Source organism: Loxodonta africana, chromosome 9 (genome assembly GCF_030014295.1).
Source record: "Loxodonta africana isolate mLoxAfr1 chromosome 9, mLoxAfr1.hap2, whole genome shotgun sequence".
Classification (NCBI taxonomy): domain Eukaryota; kingdom Metazoa; phylum Chordata; class Mammalia; order Proboscidea; family Elephantidae; genus Loxodonta; species Loxodonta africana.
The window spans coordinates 45911189-45932483 of record NC_087350.1 but is presented as its reverse complement, the minus strand read 5'-3'; the positions used below and the strand labels follow the sequence as shown (position 1 = coordinate 45932483).

Sequence of the window (21295 nt, the reverse complement as noted above, 5' to 3'; positions counted from 1 at the left end):
TCAGCCTTGGTCACCTGTCGTTCAGGGTGGGAAGTCTCTCTGGCATCTGCATCTGCCAGACGGCAAGAGTTGTTTAGCCAAAGAAAAAAATGTTTACAGGCACATTTAAAGACAACCCGATGTATCTTATGATTAGGCACTTAGAAATGGGCAGAACAAGGCCTCCGTCATGACCAAAACAGATTTTACAAGAAAAACGAATCCAAGTCCACCTATGGGGACCCAGCAGGGTCAAGTACGCAGTAGGGGCTGGGTAATTGCTGGCCATTATTAATAAGTCTCCAAGGTTTATTGTGCAGATCAAAAGCCATTGAAATGCCATGGCTTGCCTCTCCCTCCCTTACCTAAAGGAGCAGTGATGGGAGGTGGGGAGCAGGCAACTGGGTTTAAGCCCCTTTAGGCTTGGGCTTCCCAGAAGGAACTCCAGACTGCAGGGTCCACAGCTCCCAGCACACTTCTGTCTTGGCCCTTGCCACAGCAGAGAAGTATCTCCTTGAGTGAAATAGGGGAATTTTGCTCACATAGAAATGGGAATTTCCAGCTTGTCTTGTAAAATCAGATTGGGCATCTGGGTCTGAATTCCCACCTGGAAACAATGAGGTGCTTGTTCCCTGTGTGCCTTGGTCTACAGAGGCATTACCCTAGAGGGGGTTGGAAATGTCTGTCATGATTTAAGGGTTCATTTCCACCCCCTGAAAACTCTTGCCCCTACAAATTGATCCCAAGGCCCTGCGGCAGAAGCCCATGACCAATCCAGGGACTTCACAAGTCTTCTCTCATTTGATCCAGAGATGCTTGCTCCATCACACAGGTGAGGAGACTGAGGCTTCAGGAGGCGCTAACTGCCCAAGGACACACAGTGAGTGACCAGAAGAGGCTTGTCTAGAATGGTGTCCAGATCAGAACAGCATCCTAGGCAGAGCTGGGTGGGATGACTTGAGTCTGAGGCCAGCTTCTGCCCTGGCTCAATGGATGGCCCCAAGTATGGTCCTTGCCGTATCTGGGCCTCAGCTTCCTCACCCGTGCCCTGAAGGCCCTTCCAGCCCTGACAGTCTTGGATCCCATGGAGAGCTCCCTGATGCTGTGATGGGCTGTGCCGTTGGAGAGGGAGTGAGGCTCAGTGATTATAATAAGAGTAAACTTATTCACTGAGCCCTTTCTACATGCTGGAAACCCTGGTGGCATAGTGGTTAAGAGTTTGCTAACCAAAAGGTCACAGTTGCAGTCTACTAGATGCTCCTTGGAAAACCTATGGGGCAGCTCTACTCCGTGCTATAGAGTTGCTATGAGTTGAAATTGACTGGACAGCAATAGGTTTTTTTTTTCCCAATGTGCTGATGCCTGGGTGGCTCAAATGGTTCTTGATCAGTTGCTAACCTAAAGGTTGGTGGTTTGAACTCACTCAACGGCTCTGCAGAAGGAAGGCCTGGTGAACAACTTTGTAACACATGGAGAAATCAGGAATCAGAATCGGCTTGATGGCAATAGGCTTGGTTTTGGTTTCCTATGTGCTAGATGCTTGACATACTGACCTTGTTAAATCCTACTAAGTAGGTGATATTAGTACAGGTTGTCCCTGACTCGCAAAGTATTCAAGTTACAATGAACGGCACTTTACGATCGTCCTTTTTTTAATACATTTTATCGTTAGTAATATGAATATGTACTACATCCAGCACTGCAGCACACAATTTACTGATTTCATCATTCTCATGCCCACCCCGAAGACAAAGATCAGATTTATAAAGATCCTGATAATAAAAGGCAATCGTGGAAAAAAAAAAAAAAAAGGGATTTGACTTACGTCAGAACCGACTTATGACGGAGTCATCTGAACAGAACCCTGTTGTAAGTCGGGAAATACCTATAGTCCAAGGAGCCCTGGTGGTGCGAATGGTTAAACACTCAGATGCTAACTGAGAGTTGGAGGGTCGACCCCACCCAGCATCTCTGTGGGAGAAAGACCTGGAGATCTGCTTCCATGACGATTACAGCCAAGGAAACTCGATAGGGCAGCTCTGCTCTTGTCACATGGTGTCACTATGAGTCGGGAGTTGGAATCGGTGGCACCCAACAACAACGGCATTAGTACTCCATTTAAAAAAACTAGGAAACTGAGGCTCAGAGAGGGTTGAGGGTTTATCCAAGGTTTCACAGCTAGGTTGAGACTCCAGCCCAGGTCTGTGGGGCTCTTCCGTGCTTCCAGCCTCTGGGAGTTGCGTGTCCTTGCACTCCATCAGCTCTGAGCCTGAGAGGGTCTTGGGCAGGCAGGAGGGAGGCGCTGACCCCTGCCCTCCCATAGTCCTTGAGCACCACACTATGGAGCTGCCTGCCCGTCGCCCAGGCTCCTATCTTTAGAGAGCTCTGTGCCCCCTGACCTCCCTTCTGTCAGCAAGGGCAACCTTGTTTCCTCCATCTGCCTCCCATTAAGGCTCTGCCACTAAGAGCCTTTTATTTCAGTTCTGGCCCTTCTCTCTTCTCTCCTGGCCACTGTTCCTCATTGCCCAGCTCACCTAGCCCCTTCCTGCTGCCCAACACTAGGGTTCCTCTGCAGAATGGGGGCCTTGGGGCCAAGCATCCAGTGCCCATTGAGTCTCTGGCAGAATTCGTTCCTGCCTCTTACTCTCTGGAGAGTTTGGGAGTTGCTCTGACTATCCAATGGGCAGAAGGGAATAACCTTAATATATAAACGACCGTTAAAGACCAATAAGAAGAAGGCAAAAACATTATTAGAGAAGTAGGCAAAGTCAAGTTACGAAAAAAAAAAACCATAAACAAACCTAAGGAGAGATGGTGAGTTTCCCTAGCTGTCCAAGAAATGCAAAACTAAAACAAAAGGAAGTATTAAGTTCTCTCTCTCTGAATAATAAAAATTAAAAAAGAATAACGGGACTCAGTGTAGGTGAAGGGACACTATACATACCTGGTTAGACCTTTCTGGAGAGCAATTTGGCAATATGTACCAAAAGTCTCAAAAAACCACTTTGACCTAACAATTTACCTTCAAGGAACTGACCCAAAGGAATAATCATGGACATTTACAATGGCAAAAAAAGCTGAAAATGCCCCAAATGTCTATCACAAGGGAGGTGTAAATTGGGGGTCATCCATACAGGGAACTACAGCCCAACAGTATTAGTTTTCTACCGCTGCCATAACAAAATACCAAAAATTGAGTGGCTTGAAACAACAAACATTTATTCTCACAGTTCTGTAGGTCAGAAGTCTGGGTGGGCTCAACCAGTTTCCCTGACCCAGGCTTCACAAGGCTGAAATCAAGGTGTTGGCCAACTGGGCTCTGATCAGGAGGCTCTGGGAAGAATTCACGTCCAAGCGCATTCATGTTGTTGGCAGAACCCAGTTCTAGGGCTGTAGGGCTGTGGTTCCTGTTTCCTTACTGGCTTTCAGCTAGGGGCCTGTCTCAGCTTCTGGAGCCTTCTGTCTTGCCTTTCATGTGAGCCCCTGCATCTCTGTTATGGATTGAATTATGTCCCCCAAAGATATGTTTTGAATTCCTGGCCCTTGTCTCAGTGGATGTGATCCTGTTCTGGACATAGAGTTTTTCTTTTGTTGTGTTAATGAGGTTGTCATGGATTGAATTGTGTCCCCTGAAAATATCTGTCAACTTGGCTAGATCATGATTCCTAGTATTGTGTGATTCTCTACCATTTTGTCATCCGATGTGATTTTCCTATGTGTTGTAAATCCTATCTCTATGATGTTAACGAGGTGGGAATAGCAGCAGTTGTGTAGATTCAATCTACAAGATTAACCTACAATTTAAACCAATCTCTTTTGAGCTATAAAAAGAGAGCGGCAAGCAGGGAGACCTCATATCACCAAGAAACAAGAGCCAGGAGAATAGCTCATCCTTTGGACCTGGGGTTCCTGCACTGAGAAGGAGAAGACTGATGACAATGACCTTCCTCCAGAGCCAACATGGAGCGAAAGCCTTCCCCTGGAGCTGAAGCCATGAGTTTGGACTTGTAACCTAACTAGACTGTGGAAGAATAAATTTCTGTTTGTTATAAGCCATCCACTTGTGGTATTTCTGTTATAGCAGCACTAGATGATTAAGACAGAGGTTACAGCAGTGTAGGTTGAATCCTAAACCTAATCATTTCTGAGTTATAGAAAGACCAGACTAGACACAGAGACACACACGAGGGAGGATAGATGCCAAGAAACATCAAGGATAACTAGTGGACACCAGAAACCGAGAGGCTCTGTGTTAGGCTGGGTTGTCTAGAAAAGCAAAACCAGTAAAGCATATAAATATATATGTAAAGAGATTTATATCAAGGAAATGGCTCACATGGTTATAGAGGCTGGACAGTGGGTCAGGCTGTAGGTTTCTCCTGATTCATGTAGGGGCTGGTGAACCCAAGATTGGCAGATCAGACAGGAGGGCTCTTGCTTACAGGCTCCAAAGACCAACAAATCCCAAGATCAGTAGGCAAGATAGCAGGTAAGCTGCTAGCTCAAGTCCCAAGAACCGGAGGTCAGATGAACAGGAGCCAGCTGCAGGATCCAGAGCCATGAGTCTTGCCAGAAAGTCCACTTATATTTGATGCTGGCCATACCCCCAAGGAAACTCCGTTTCAACTGATTAGCTACTCACAGCAGATCCTATCATGGAGGTGATCACATTATATCAAATCTCATCATGGCTGTGATCACATCATCATATGACTGCCAAACTATGTCATAACTGCCAAACCACTGAGAATCATGGCCCTGCCAAGTTGTTATACAACCTTAACTATCATAGGCTAACAGAAAGAACTAATTACAGCTGAGACCCTGATTTAGACTTTTAGCCTCCAGAATGGTGAGAAAATAAATTTCTGTTCTTTAAAGTCACTGGCTTGTGATACTTCTGTTATGGCAGCACTAGGAAACTAAGGCAGCCTCCGAGCCAGCCACAGCATGTCAAGTCCTCCGCGTGCTTGGAACTTCTCTGACTTCTCCTTCTGCTGCACCTCTCCTACTTCTAGCCAGAGAAAGTCCTCTGCTTTTAAGAGCTTGTGTGATTAGATGGGACCTTCCAGAATCATCTCCCTGTCTTAAGGTAGGTAGCCTCAATTCCATCTTCAAAGTCCCATTTGTCATGTAACGTAACATATTCACAGGTTCCAGGGATCAGGGTGTGGACATCTCTGGGTCATGACAGATATAAATAGATAATGATATAGGTCCATATCTAGGATGGCCAACCATCCTGGTTTGCCCAAGACTGTTCTGGTTTGCCACTGAAAGTCCTGAGTCCCAGAAAACCCTTCAATCTTTAACAAACTAGGATGATTGGTTCCTGATAATGGGAAGTTGTACTTAACAATAATAACAATAATAGCAAACACATAGGGGCTTACTGCATGCTGGGCTCTGTTCTATAGCAATTCAAAAAAGCAAATTACAGAACAGTAGGTATATGATCCCATTTTAGTAAAATACGTGTGTGTGCACTCATGCATGCACAGGAATGATCCTGGATGGCCCCACGCTGACTCCTAGGGCAGGGCCCAGGTCTGTCCACAAGGCCTTTTCTCCCTCTCCCAACCCCTTCTAGTGACATCCTTCCCAGTACACAGATCACTGCACCCCCACCCCCTCCACCCCACCAAGGCCATCCTTAATCCCCCTCCCTGGGCCCTCACAGTCCAGGTTAGTGCATTGCTCACGTCCTTCCGCAGCAGCAGTGAGTTCTTCTGGGTACCTGTCATGGATTGAATTAGGTCCCTGCAAAAATGTGTGTATCAATTTGGCTGGGCCGTGATTCCCCGTATTGTGTCACTTTCTTATATGTTGTAAATCCTACCTCTTTGATGTTACTGAGGGAGAATGGGGGCAGTTGTGTTAGTGAGGCAGGACTTAACCTACAGGATTAGATTGTGTCTTGAAACAATCTCTTGAGGTATAAAAGATAGAAGCAAGCAGAGAGACAGGGGAACCCCATACCACCAAGAAAGCAGCACCAGGAGCAGAGCACGTCCTTTGGACCCAGGGTCCCTATGCCTGAGAAGCTCCTTGACCATGGGAAGATTGTGGACAAGGACCTTCCTCCAGAGCTGACAAAGAGAAAAAGCCTTCCCCTGGAGTTGACACCTTGAATTTGGACTTTTAGCCTACTTTACTGTGAGGAAATAAACTCTTTGTTAAAGCCATCCACTTGTGGTATTTCTGTTATAGCAGCACTAGGTGATTAAGACAGTACCACAAGGCCAGCCTGAATGATGAAATTGATCATAACAGCAGCCATTTGTTGTGTGCATCCTGCATCCTATGAGTTAGCTTAGTTAGAAGCTCATTGACTTCATCTCATTGACTTATCATAAGACCCAGAACTCCCATATTACAGCTGGGAAGACTGCAGCTCAGAGAGGTAACTAACCAACTCAAGGTCAGGAAGCTAGTAAGGGACTGAGCTGGGATCCAAACTCAGTCTGGCTTTTAGTCTCTTCTTGTAGCCCCAGTCCAGGAGACACATCACTCCCCCAGGTACTGCTCTTTAACACTCTTTCTATCATGCTCACACATGCGTACATGCTCACACACATACACACACTCTCACCTGTGCTCACACACATTCTCACTCCCACACACATTTTCTCTCTCTCTCACACACACACATTCTCTCACACACAAGCACTCTCACATACTGTTTCACACACTGTCAAACACACTCTTGCATACACACTCACACGCTCAAATACACTCTTTTCTCTCTCATAAACACACATTCTCTCCAACACATTCTCTTTCACACTCCCGCTCACATACACTCTCTCACACACATTTTCTCATACACACCCTCAAACATGCTCTCTCACACTCACACACGCTCACACTCACATGCTCTCACACACACACACTCTCTCACAGATGGTCTCACGCACACTCTCACATTCTTACACACATACTCTCTCTCACACACATACGCTCTTATATCCACTCTCTTTCTTTCTCTCTCTCTCTCACACACACACACACGCACACGCACACACTCACACACACCCAACCAGGGTGGACGGCTCCAGGAGGGGCAGTGTCCCTGGCCCCATCCCAGCATCTTCATCCTCCCCATGCCCACACTCCCCAGGAGGGGCTGTCGGCAGCCAGGTCTGTCCCTTATAAGGCTCTTGAAGGGGAGAATAGGGGAGAGGCCCCCTTTCTTTTTTTTTTTTTTTAATTTGGCGGAGTTTCCATAAAGTGAGATATTTGGAAAACTTAGCAATCCACTAAGAGGAATATTGCTTTCTCTTCTTCATGCAGAGCTTCCAGCTTCAGCCCATGGGCAGGTCCCAGGGGCACCGAGGCGAAGAGACAGAGGGGCGGGCATATTTGTGAAGTGCGGTCATGGAACCACTGCCCTCCGGCTTCCCTCCTGTCTGGCCCCAGCTCCTCCTTTCTTTCCTTTCCTCCTCCCCCAGCCATATCTGACCCCACCCTGACCCCTGACCCTCATGACCTGAGAGTGCCACTGACCAGGATGCCCAGACTTGGTCCTGACAGGGCCTCAGTTTTCAGGCTCTCAGAGGCCTAGCCCCTGGGGTGGGGGTTGGGGGGGGTGGAGGTGGTGCTGAGATACCAGGAGGCCAGGAGCAGGAGCTGGGAGGCAGGACACAGGCTGGGCCAGGGGATGACTTTCCTGCAGCCTCTTTTATTCAATTTGCTCTCCTGAGAAACGCAAGCACCCTAATGCTGAGGGAAGACATCCCTCTGGGGCCTCTGTGCTCCCAGAGGCCTGCCACTCTAGGAAACCTGTCCCTGCTGACCAGAGCCCCTCCTGCCAAAGGGAGCCTCAGGATGCCAGGCCTCCTCCCCAATCCAGCTGCATCCCCCTGCTCCTCACCCAGAAATGGCGGTGGTCCGGATGCCCATTCAGGGTCTGGGGACAATGAAAGCCAGTTATGGGCTGGGCCAGGGCTTGGTGAAGCCCCTGCAGGTGGGCAGCCCAAAGCCTTGGAGGGAATGCTGAGGGCCCTTTCTCTGCCACCCCTGTGTGCCTACATCAAAGGCCTCACCTGGCCCCCAGACTTTCCTGTGTGAGGTGAGGCTTCAGAAGCCCAGGAGAACAGGTAAGAAGGTGCTTGGAGCTCCTCAGACCCCTTGCCCTAAAACAGAGGTAGCCTGGGCCCCAGGCTCTGGCCCTGCCCTCTTTGAGCCTTACCACCTCAACTCTCAAGAAACGGCTGGCCTCTGGGCTCATCTAGATTCCTTCCTGCTCCAGAAGTCAGGGACCCCACTGAGAATCCTAACAGGCAAGGATTCTGCCTGTGACCCTTGGTCTCACTCAGGGAAAGGTCCTGAGAAATATCGCCCCTGCTTTTCCCTGGCAGATCCTGGCCTCTGAAATGCTGGTCATCCTGCCTCTGCCTCTCCCTTCCCTGTCAGCACAGAGTTATGTGATCTTGGCTCTGGCTTTGCCCTCTCTGAGCCTCAGTCTTTCTGGCTGCCAAATGGGAGGGGGTGCCCAGGAGATCTGAGGCTGCTCTGTATCTGGCTGGTCTATGAGCTCAGGGTCCTGACCCCAGAGATTCCCCTCTCCAACCCACACTGACGCCCACTTGGCACCAGTCCCTGGCAAGTCAGTCCCAGGGACAGAGCTCAGGGGAGGGGACGGCTGGGCCCCCTCCAACTGCCATGGCTAGGCCCAGCCAGGCTCTGCCAAGGGAGGGCTCAGGAGGACTGGGATCTCTGAGGGAAGGAGGGATAAGGAGGGATGTAGAGGTGGGGGAAGGCAGGGCCCTTTGTGTTCCCTGGAACCCCCGCTCCCCGCGCCACCCCCTACTGGCCCTGCTTGGTGAAGCTGACAGACAGCAGGAAGAATCCCATAGGCCATCAGTCAGGGAGACAGAGTGGGCCCGAAGGAGGGCCATTCGAGGAGGGAGCCGGGGAAATTTGATCATTAAGAAACCCTCCTGGCTGTCTGGGGGAATTTAATTAAATTGCTGGAGAGGGCTGTGAGAGAGGGCCACATCTGGAACCAATATGTGGGCTTTGATTTTTTTTTTCCCTCCTCTCTCTCTTTTCCCATCTCACTGCTGTAAAAGGGAATCTAGTGGGGCCTTGGAGGACTGGTTCCTCTGGGACAGAATTCCTGGTGGGTAGATGAGGAGACAGACCAGAAAGACAGAGACAGAGAGAAAACCAGGGCAGAGTGAAACCATGAAGGACACACAGGCAGTCAGAGGCAGGAGAACAGAGATAGAGACTGAGAGGGGGCAGAGACACCCAGAGAGACAGAGATGAAAGGGAGGGGAAAAGCAGGACACAGCAAGAAGGGGGAGGGGTATGACCAGGCTGGGCACTGGGATTTGGTTTCTGAGGCATCAGCAGTGACAAGAGGTAAAGGTCCCAGCCATTTTATAGATGGGAAGAGAAAGTTCCAGAAGATTCCAGAAATCAACATGCCTGGCCTAGAGGTCCTTTGGGTAGCCAGCATTTATCAAGCCCCTGCCCTGCTTGATACACACATTGTGGGGTGAATCCTCCCAACACCATATGGTATAGATACTGTTATCCCTGATTACAAATGAGAGGTGAAGGTCACAGGGCTAGTAAGTGGCAGTCTCAGGATTTGACCCCAAGCCTGTCTGGCTACCATCTAGACATACTGCCTGGGTCACATTGATCGCAATTATTTCGTTCATTGGCAACTCTTTGTTTCGTGCTTGCTGTCTGCCAGGCCCTGGGCTGGCCACTAGGAAGGCAGCAGTGTGGAAGGCAGGCGGGCAGCTCCCAGTAGGCCGGGGTGTGCTGAGTGCTGGCAGGAGCTGGAACTGCCTCCTCAGGTGGTGGTGGTTGAACTCAGTCCCAAGTCTGGGCATGAGCTGGCCAAGAGATGTGGTGGGGACAGAGGCATTTGGGGTCTCTCTCTCTGCCACTATGGAGCAGGGACCCCGTAGGCCCCAGTCCCTAGCCCTGGGCTGGGCCAGGCTGGGTGCTCACGGGCATGGTGATGGATTGGTAGTTCCCCAGCCTTGAGCCCCACAGCTGAGTGGCCCGATCCTGGCCTAATCCCCCCTTTCAGTCAGTTTCCTACACATTAACCACCCTGCTCCTAGTCTCCAAGCTTACCACTACCACCATCCTCAGGGCCCAGGCCCAAACGGGGCTTCCAAGCTCTTACCAGCCAGGGCCACAGCAGAAGAACGTGGTTTCTGCCCTGGGCTGGAACTTCTTGGGTAATTTCCTTCCTCTCCCTGAAGTCAATGCCTGCCCTCCACGGCTGCTCCCTGTCTTGGAGCTGGCAGAGCTGGTCTCTGCCACCTGTAGAGACCTCACTCAGGAGGGATCCTCATCCTCCCCAGCCCCTGGGCAGCCCGGATGCCCTTGCCTGACCCCCACCTTTCCCAGGATGGCCAAAGTCCAGCCCTGTATCAACCTCAGCACTCGCATTCTCCTTTCCTGCCCAAATACAACATCCGCTCCACTCTTCCTCTCTAGGCTGTGATCCTGAGGGCAGGGGCAGCCTGGTCCCCATTGCAGCCCAGGCCCAGCATAGGGCCAACACAGGTAGGAACTCCTACTTGCTTGTCGAATGGATATCACAAGACCTTGGTGTATTAAAAAAAAAAAAAAGCCATCTAGCGGACCTCGACTTAGGGCAGCCCCACGTGTACAGAGTAGAACAGCTTCACAGTTTTCGAGGCTGTGACGTTCAGAAGCAGATCACCAGGGCTTTCTTCCAAGGCACCTCTGGGTGGGTCTGAATTGCCAACTTTGCATACAGAGCAGTTTAAAAATGTAATTCAAGCTCTCTGGTATAGAGGGGAAAGTGAGTCACAGTGGGACCAAAAATGATGATGCTGAGACCCCGCCAGCCCTGGGAACAGGTAATGCTGGGTGCTCTGTGGATCCTTTGTGCATGCTGGGCCTTCTGTCTCGATCCCCTTCTCCAGATCCTGTCCATTTTTACCTGCTAAATCCAGCTGGGCTTAATGCCACTTCCTCTGGGAAGCCCTCCCGGATTCCTCCCCACTCCCCCACGGCCCCTGCTCTTGTTCTAGCACTTCACTTCACTATTTACTTATTTATCAGTATTGGTGGTTTATTGACTTCTCTGCAGGACTGGGCTGCCTGGGTCACTGCTCTATCCCCAGTGTCCCAGCCCTGCCTGGCTCTGTGAAGGTATTCCATAAACACACGTTGATGGAGTGGTTAACCACTGGACTTAGGCGTGGGGGAAGAAGAAGGAGGAACAGGACAGGCCCTGCCCTCAGGCTGCTCAAGGTCTACTGGAAGCAATCACGGCGATGATGGTGATCGTGGGCAGGGACCACCACAGCCCTAGGAACACACAGCCTTGTCACAGCCTCGCAGTCACCCCAGGAAAGGTACTGTACTTATTCTCATTTGGCAGTTGAAGAGCTGAAGGTTTGGGGAAGCTGGGTAGCTGGCTCATGGTCACAGGGCTAGTGTGTAACTGAGCTGGGATTTGAACTCGTATCTCTCTGGGACAGAGCCCATGGGTGTAATCACTGAGCCATATTTCCTCCACGGGCCAGGAAGGAATCTTCCAGGAATGTAAGAAGCCAGAGCTGAAATCCCAGAGGCATGATGGGAGGGTGGAGGCCTGGTGCTGGAGGAGTTGGACCGACATATGGGGTGACCAGATGGGGCAGGGGATGGCAGGGGCACAAAATGCAATCGCCAAAGGCTGCACTAAGGTCACTGGGAGGGAGAGGGAAAACCAGTGGCAGGGAGAGCCAGCCAGACGGCAGGGCCGTCCACACATCCTGCTAATCCGAAACAAATGAAGAGGGAAACCTGGGGTCCGCAAGGAGGCCCTGACAGGTCGATGATATACAGATTTTTAAATAAATGTATCTCATTAGAGACGCGTTGTCTGGTGGGAGAAAAATGGTGCCCTTCCCCACCCTGCCTCCTGTTTCCAAAGAAAAAAAAAAGGAAGAAAAAAAAAAATCCAACGCTACAGCTAAAAAGGAAATTGCATTAATACAGATTGTTTTATTTAAAAAACCTTGACCTCGACTTCAAAAAAAGTCATTAGACATTCTCCTTCTCAAAGGCCGCCAGAGCGATTACGGAGAGGCCTGTTCATTTCTCAGTGACTTACTGTTCCTGCGCTGCTGCTCCGGGGAAACGTGTGAGAAATCAGGCAGTAATTTAGGGCTCCCTGCAGAAAGGTGTGTAAATCTTCGCATGTCTAAAGAAACTTTAGCAGACCACTAAGTCCAAGGAAAAGAAAGCTGGAAGAGCCTACCACCGCCCTCCCCTTTTTTTCCGTTCCTTTCCTTTGGAACTCTGATCTCTTTGATCGTAAAAATGGTCATATTTCACCCCCAAAATATCAGCAATCAGCGAACTAAGGAAGTGGAAGCCCAGGGGGAGTTTCGCCACCGATTAGGTCCTTGGTTTAATTATTTAACGCCTGCCTGGATCATGCAGGCTGTGAACACACCCTCCTGGCGAGGGTTCAAGAGTTAGTTATAAATAATAATAACGATTATATCCTCAATTAAGTCTGTGAGCTGAGAGCCTGGTCCCAGTCCTTGGGCCCCGCCTCAGCCTCTGCCACTGCACCCGCCATCATTGCACATGAAACCCTCCACCCCCACGCTGTGTACAATGAAGAGCCTGGCATAGCTCCTCCACTTCACCGCAGAGTAATCACAGCAAGATGTTGCAGGGCCCAGGGAGTGAGCAAGCGCAGGGCCCGAAGGCTCCGGAAGCCTTTGTGAAGGCTCTGAGCTCCCCTAGGCCTCAGCCTGTGCCCTTTGCCTAGGGCCATCCTTCCCTCAACTCCTGGGGAAGGAAGGGCAGAAAGGGGGTGGGGCACACTGCCAAAAGAGAGCTGCGGTATAGGGTGGACCCAGGTTTTATGCACCTGTGTGCCCTTGGACTGGTGCTTTGCTCTCTGAGTCTTCATTTCTCTACCTGTAATAGGAGGAGGTTCCCAAGTAAGGGTCGTCCCGGGAGTCATGTCTATTCCAGGAACCCAAATTGCAGCTTGGGAGACGTCTTTGTTTTAACGGGGTGGCCCAGCCCCATCAGAGTACAGACAATGGTGCTCAGGCTGGACTGCAGCTTCTCTGCTGAGTCCTGCCGGTGTTCACAGCCTTGTACTCACCCAGGATGCCTTAGTATACAGTAGGTGCCCAATAAATCCCTGTGGAATGAATCGTTCAGGACCGTTTCCCACTGGTCTGTCTTCCCATGAAGCCTGCGGGCCCCCGAGGGTCTAGAATGCAGGGTGGGCACCAATCTCTGCCATCCAGAGCCCTGCCCAGAGTGGGTATTCAACTCATCACCCCAAACCAGGACCTCAGGCCTGCCCTGATGCTGGCCCAGTGCCTGCCCAGGCACAGTCCCCTGCACTGACCAGGCGTTTCCTGCCAGTTTGGACAACAAGGATTTTGATCACCATTCACTCTAGGGTAACCACGTATGGAGCCCTACTATGTGTCAAGGTCAGAGGCCTATACTGACTTCTCCTGTCTTCTTCTATGCAAGGCTCTGGGACACAACCGTGAAAAAGACAAAGTCCCTGGCAAATGCAGTATTGAGAGGGCACAGCAGGCAGTTTACAGACAGGAAGCCGAGGCTTAGAGAGGCAAATGTGTAGCCCAAAGGCCCACAGCAAGTCCACAGCGGAGCTGGCCTCCAACCCAGCCAGTTCTTTGGACTTAAGGCCCGGGCTCTCTCTGCTACCCTAGGCTGTATCTAAGCCTTTTTACATATTGACAGGTGATGTTTACTGAGTATTTCCCACATGCCAGGGTTGTGATGGACTTTTTACATGGATCACTTCATTTGATTCTTGCAACAACCGTGTGCTGTTATTACCTCTAATTTACAGATTAAGAAACTGAAACTTAGGTTAAGTGATTCAATTAATGCCACAAAGCTGGAAAATGTGGAACTTGGGGTTCAAGGCCAGTGCAAAAACATTTAAAAAAGGAAAACAAAAAAGCCACATGGAAGGAGAAGGGAAGCTAATACACTGATCTGCCACCTAGCCCAATACAGTTACTGTGACTGTGTTTTGTCTTAGTTATCCAGTGCTGCTATAACAGACATACCATAAGTGGACGGCTTTGACAAACAGAAGTTTATTCTCTCACAGTTTAGGAGGCTAGAAGTCCGAATTCAGGGCGCCAGCTCCAGGAGAAGTCCTCTGTCTGTCGGTTCTGGGGGAAGGTCCTTGTCAGCAATCTTCCCCTGGTCTAGGAGCTTCTTAGTGGAGGGACCCTGAATCCAAAGGATGTGCCCTGCTCCTGGCTCTTCATTCTTCGTGCTGATGAAGTTCCTCTCCTCTCTGATCGATTCTCTCTTTTATATCTCAAAAGAGATTAACTCAAGATACAACCTAATCCTTTAGATTGAGTCCTGCCTCGTTAACATAACTGCCTGTAATCCTGCCTCATTAAAGTCATAAAAAACCCATTGATGTTAGGATTTACAACACATAGGTAATTACATCAGATCACAAAATGGTGGACAACCACACAATACTGGGAATCATGGCCTAGCCATGTTGACACACATTTTGGGACACAATTCAAGCCGTAACATGTGTTATAATTAGCTCTGGGTTTCCTGGTAGCCAAGGCAAAAAGGTAAACACAATAGGTTGTCCAAGTCTCATTATTTAGTTGTTTTTCAAAGGAGAGGTCATAAATCTTTAAGAGAAACAGATAACTTCCCAGCCCTAAATTCTATGGAACGGCTTGGCACCTGTTTAGGAGCTGGGGTTTGGGAGTCCAACACAGAGCTTAAGCTCCCCGAGCCTCAGCTCCCCCTCCTTGCACGATAACCATGAGGATGCCTAGAGGCAATTTGGGTCAGTAATTGTCTGGCTTACAGTAAGGCTCATTCAGTGTGATCTCCTGCTATTATGGAGTAAGTGTTTGGATTTGTAGGTGGATCAGAAACATTTTTCAAAGGGGTATAGTATTTCAGCCCTCACTGAGCTGAGAGCCAGACACTTCAGCAGGGTGCGTCGGCCCGGAGATCCTCAGGAAGGAAACCGAGGCCTGGAAAAGTCTGGGCAGCGAGCTGGGGGAGAGACCAGATGTCCTATCCCTTTGGGCTCAGCTCTACTTCCCACAGAGCAGACCAGGGTCTGGGATGAGCAGGGAGCCCTGCTGTGATTGCAGCCTGACACAATATTTACAGAACCCTGTGATCTCTCATGGTCACGCCTGATCACATTTGAGTCACATTGGCCTGCAGTGTTTACGATTCCCCTGACATGCAATACTGAACACAGATTTAACCTGTGTACCTCTGTGTGCTGCCCCTGCTAAACTGTCTTCTTCAGAACAAGTTTTTGGGTATGCAGCCACAGGGGCTGATCAGGTGAATCAGAAGAGTCATAGAATTCCATCTCATCTTGATCTTTGTTTTCCCATCTGTGAAATGGGTCTGGTCCTTGAGCAATTGACCGTCAAGTGTCTCATACAGGTTGTGGTGTTTAAAGAACAATGCTGAATTAACTCAATAAGAAATAGAGAGAAAAACGAGTAGTGAATATGAATAGACATTTTACAAGTAAGAAATGCAAGTGGCCATTCAATAACAAAAATACTTACCTTCACCAGTAATTCAAGGTATGCAGATGGAAATAATGAAATGCCTTTTGAAATTTAAAATAATTATAATACCCCATTCGAGCAAGGATACAGAGAAACTGCCGGAAGTATAAATTGATACAGCCTTTCTGGGGGGCAATTTGGCACTCTTATCAAAAGCCTCACAGTTTTGAAGAATCTTTGAGCCCTTCCATCTTCAAAGCTTGTAATGGCCAGTGGAGTCTTTCTCACGTCATATCGCTCTGACGCTGACTCTTTGGCCTCCTGTTTCCACATTTAAGGACCTTGTAATTATGTTAAAGAAAAGAAAGTTACCATCGAGTCGATTTCGACTCCTGGTGTCCTCACGTGTGTCAGAGTAGAACTGCAGTCCACAGGGTTTTCAGTGGCTGATTTTTTGGGGTAGTTGATTGCCAGCCCTTTCACCTGAGGTGCCTCTGGGTGGACTTGAACTTCTAACTTTCAGTTAGCTGAGGATATTAACTTTTTGCACCACCCTGGGACTCTGTGATTACATGAGGCTCACCCAAATAATCCAGGATAATCTCCCTTTTTAAGGACAGTTGATTAACAGCTTTCATTCCATCTGCAACCTTAATTCCCCTTTGCCATGTAACATGACATATTCACAGGTTTCCATGGGTTATGATATGGATATCTTTGGGAGGCCATTATTCTACCTACCATACCTAAACCAAAAAAAAAAAAAAACAACCCAGTGCCGTTGAGTCGATTCCAACTCATAGCAACTCTATAGGACAGAGTAGAACTGCCCCATAGAGTTTCCAAGCAGCACCTGGTGGATTCGAACTGCCAACCCTTTGGTTAGCAGCCATAGCACCTAACCACTACACTACCAGGGTTTCCCCTACCATACGTAGATAGTCTATTTCTAGGTAGTCATTCTTAAGAAAATAATTATGGATGTACAGCAATAGGTAATAACGTATCACCAAGCTTTCATTAAAATAATGGTGGATAGGACTATTTAATGACATGGAAAGCAGGTTATAAAACAGTTGGTACGACATAGTTCCACTTTAAAAATCTATGAGTATCTCTATGTAGATATATAAACTAGAAAGATATACTCTAAAATTATTTTCAGCTCAATTCTTTTTCTTGTCTTACTGCTTTTTCTAGGTTTTCAATTAAAAATTGAATAAATAGAATGATTATCTTTGATCTTGAATGCCTACTGCACTTCAGGAATCCCTGGGGATGTGACTTAGGTGAGTCTCGTTTTCTTAATTTTACTTACATTTTCTAAAATCTCAACAATATGCATATTACTTCTGTAATAAGAAAAGTAAAAAATTTTAAACATGCGAGCTTTCTGTGGCTAGGGCAAATATTCTCACTCAAGGTCAGACTCAGGACCCAGCCTCTGGAGCCTTCATTTAATGATCAGCTCATTCTCCAAGAAATCTCCCTTTGGAGAGTAGAGACCCTCTCTGCTTTCTCTTTCTGCCTCCCCATTTTTACCCCTGTCTAGAGCAGTGCCAGTCTCAATAACTATTTGTTGAACTGACAGGTTACAAATGGCAATCCTATTTTCTCTTAATTTCCTAGTCTGGGACCATTACAGATTTATCTAAACCACCACAGAAACTATTTTTCAGCCATGTCCCTTTGAGGTAACAAGTCCTTGAATCCTGTTCCCTCCTTCCTGGATTAATGGAGTTTCCAGGTGTATTTCCAGGCTGGATCAGGGCTGGAGCTCTTGCCCAAGGGCTGGGCTTTCCCCCAGCTCTAGATTCCAGGTTTGCTACCACTGAGCTGCACTGCTTCTCAGAATAGATGTTTTAAAAATAAATAATAGTTAACATTTATTGAGCACTTGCTAGGTGCCAGATGCCCCACATATACCAATTTATTTAATCACTCGAAAAACCCATTTTGCAGAAGAGGCAACCGAAAGAAATAGGCTAACTAGTTCACAGTTAGGAAGTTCAAAGACTGAGGTTTGAATCCAGCAGGCTGGTGCCAGAGCCCAGGCTCCTAATCACTGTAGAGCATCATCTCTCAATGTGCATAGGATGAACGAACATGTGAGTGAATGAAGGAGGCCATTGTGACCACCGGTCCCACTGAGAGACCTTAACATGACATTTCTTGGCTTTGGGCCTCACTTTGTCCATCTGACCTAACAATCTCAGTGGTTCTCTTAGCTCTGCCTTTGCTACCTCATTTTCTTCATCTGTCATCCAAGGGGGTGGGACCTGGATGATCTCTCAGCCCTTTCCAGCCCTGTAGACCTATGCTGACAGAACCTTCCCTGTGTTCTAGGCCACAGACCCAGGATTTCACCAGCAACAGAATCCCTACAGTGCCCAAGGGATAGGTATTTGATTAGGCCCATTTTATTGGTGAGGACCTGGGGCTCAGAGAGGGAAGGGGACATGTTTGAGGTCATGCAACAGGACACGGCACAGCAAGACCAGGAACCTAAACTCTGACATAAAGCTTTTCTGAACACTAGGCTATGCTCTTCCTGGGACCAAGACACCCACTCTGTGGGCTTGCTGGGTGCTCTGGCAGGGGCAAGACCCCAGACAGCATTCAGAACCAAGTAACAACCCCATCCTGCTCAGTCCTTCAGGAAGTTGTTCTGCGACACGCAATGCGGGTAGTGCCAGGGCTCCCTGATGCCCAGGCTGGTGCTCTTGAGTTCCCCTGGGAGAAGGAAAGCTGCTGCCTCCTTTGCCAACCCTTTCTCACTGGACAGTCCTTGGGGTGGTTTTCCAAGGAAGAAAACTCCATTATCTCCAAATCTTCAACCTAACCACGGGTGTGCTCTGATGGGCCACTGTGGCTGATACCACGTGGTGGGACACCTGGCCTCATTTGGGGATGATTTCTTTCTGCAGGGGAGAAAATCACTGGAAGAGTCTAGGCTAGGGCTCTGCAGGTGTTTGGGAGTGAGCAGGGCTGCTTTTTTGGGTGAGAGCCCAGAGAGAACATTACAAAGGCCTTCTCCTGGTGAGGTTGTTTTTGCTGATATGACATCCGACCCTTTGCTGATGGCAGGGAGGACAGAGGGACAGGCCAGCAAGCAGCCGTCCTGGGGAAAGACCTGTGGCATCTGGAGGGTTTTGAGTCTCATCCCGGCTCACCTCTCACCAGGTACATCTTTTCTGTGCTTTCCTTGAAAAACAAAAACAAAAGTGGAGACATGAGCTTGCCTCTGCTGTTCCCTGTCACCCATCTGTCAGTCTGGCTGTCTATCTTCTGTGTGTATACTAGGCATTCTGGAGGGAAAACTCTTTCCTCCCAGGCTGGTTTTCCTTGGGGAGGGTCTGGAGCCTTCTGGGGAGGGAGCAGCGGGGGTGTTGGACACCAGGGTGAGGGATGCATACTTACCTCCTGGAAGCCTAAGAGTTCGGGAGACAGAACCTTGGGGCCAGGTGTGGTGGGCAAGGAGGCTTAAAGACAACTGGTTCTTCACTGGGGCAGGGGGCGGCTTTGGAACGTATAGTGGGGTAGGGAGGGTGGAAGCTGGAAACCTCAGAGCTCTCCCCGACGTGGGGAGGAATTTGTAAATGGAAGGGGGGCTGCCTATCCTTCCTTCAACACCTTCCCAGACACTTCTTGGGGGATTAAAAAAACACACTGAACTTTCTCACTTCTTAAAATGGGGTGGGGAGGGTGAAGGAAGGACACCTCTTCTTCTGCCCCACTCCCCACCCCCAGCCTCCAGCCTGACTGGGCGAGGGAACCCCCTTCAGAGGGCGCCCCCAGCAGCCGAAGCCGGAGCGATGGGAGCAGGCGAGGCAAGGGTGAGGAGGAGGGGGAGGAGAGAAAGGGGGGCGAGGTTTGCTTCAAGAAGGGGCGTGTGGCCAGAGGAGCTGTGTTTTTAGCAACTTCAGAGGGAGCGAAGGAGGCTGAGAAGGGGAGGGAAGAAAGTTTGTTTCCCCCCCGACGTCAGCGCCGGGCGGGCCGGGGCGGCCGCAGAGCGAGGAGGCGGCGGCTAGCGGGGCAAAGCGTGGGGCGGCCGGGGCGCGCTCGCTCCGACCCGCGCCGGCGACCCCCGCCTCGGACCGCGCCGGCGACCCGCGCCTGCTGCCCCGGGCCGCTCGCGGGCATGGACAGCGCCGCCACCGCTGCCTTCACCCTGGACAAGCCAGCGCTGGGCCCGGGGCCGCCGCCGCCGCCGCCGGCGCTGGGGCCCGGCGACTGCGCCCAGGCGCGCAAGAACTTCACCGTGAGCCACCTCCTGGACCTGGAGGAGGTGGCGGCGGCCGGGCGGCTTGCGGCGCGTCCCGCCGCCAGGGCCGAGACGCGGGAGGGCGCGGCGCGGGACCCGTCCGGGGGCAGCAGCGGCAGCGAGGCGACGCCGCAGGACGGTAAGTGCACCCGGGCGCAGGCTGCCAGGCCGGGACACGGGACCCGAGAGAGAGGTCGTGGGAACGGAAATGCGGGGCCGAAGGTGTGCGGGGCGGAGTGGGCAGAAGAGGCGCGGGCTGCCAGGGCCAGAGAGGCGCGGGGCCGCAGGGGCGCCAGTGGAGCAAGCAGGAGACGCTGGCGCTCAGTCTGCCGGACCCCAGAGTAGGGGCGGAGTGGGTGGCACGGAGGCTGCCTGCCCGAGGACGCGTCGGAGCAGACACAGCGGCGGGACCTCCCCGGGATGCGGACCCGGCCATGGAAGGGCTCTGGGCGCTGCCGCTGGAGTTAATGGTTGGCCCCATAGCCACAGAATGGCTGTCTATCAGTGACAGGATAGGCTGCGGTTGACTAGGACTCTCAGCTGGGCGAGGGACCCTTCTTTTGGCCAGACAGAGTCCTTGGATGTGTAACTGGCAATCACTGAGGGCTGAGCTACCTGTGTGCCCAGCCCTCACCTAACTCCCAAACAGCCTGGGCAGTGGGTGTGATTATTGACATGTTACAGATGGGGAAACTGAGGCTTTAGAGTGGCAAAGCTCCTTCACACGTGTCACACTTCTGGCGTTCAAAGTCTGTGCACCCCCTAGATCCTACTAGGTCTTCTTTAGATACAGTCTTTGGCTAGGCTGGGGACGCCTGCCTCCCTCCCCCAAGCTTGCCCCCACAGAGCAGCTTCCTAAGCTCGGTGACCCTGCCCAGAAGGCTCTGGCCTAGCCAACCAGGCCTCTCCTCACCCTCCGAGGTTAAAGGTCATTAGGAAGGGGCTTTGAAAACAAACAACCCACCCAAGTGGCTTTTTAAAAAAGTCAAACAGAATCCTGAGTTGTAGGTAAGAAGTGGGGGTGGTGGGGAGGGGAGGCAGGAGAAGATGGAGACACAGCAAAGGTCCCAGGCAGCCCTGGACAGCTGTGTGTGAGAAGGTGGGTTAGGGGAGGGGTGTACAGAGTCTGGCAGTTCACCTACACCCTGAAGAGGGGGTGGCACCCCACCCCAGCCAAAGAATCCATCTAAAGAGACTACAGCCCCTATTCCCCAGTTCCGAGGTGTAGGCTGGGCTGCTGGAGGCTCTAGGACCTTTAAGAGTCACCCTCCTGACTCCAGCAGCCTTACCACTACCCCTGGGTACCCCCACCCCCTGCACCAGCCTCTAGGGCTCAGGGGTGCCCAGCTAGCTGCATGCCTCTGGTTTCTCAGATGAGAGGAGGTGCAGGGAAAGACAGGGTGACTGCAGCCTAGTCTGAAACCGTGTCCGGGAGCATGTGCGTTTGCTGGGGGCTCGCCTGACACATGCCTGCATTTTGCTGTGTGCCTTCAGGAGGGCCTCCAGCCTGTGGTGCATTTGGTGGGGC

At 50.6% G+C, this 21295-nt stretch overlaps 1 protein-coding gene across 1 annotated transcript in view; it reads left to right on the top strand.

The window, feature by feature from the left end:
• Window positions 1–19404: 19404 nt before the first annotated feature.
• Window positions 19405–21295, top strand: part of PRRX2 (paired related homeobox 2) — a 51448-nt gene continuing 49557 nt past the window's right edge. The window contains exon 1 of the mRNA XM_003407623.4: window positions 19405–19906. Coding sequence (XP_003407671.2) covers window positions 19645–19906 — 262 coding nt within the window. The 5' untranslated portion in view covers window positions 19405–19644. The remainder of the gene's footprint in view (window positions 19907–21295) is intronic.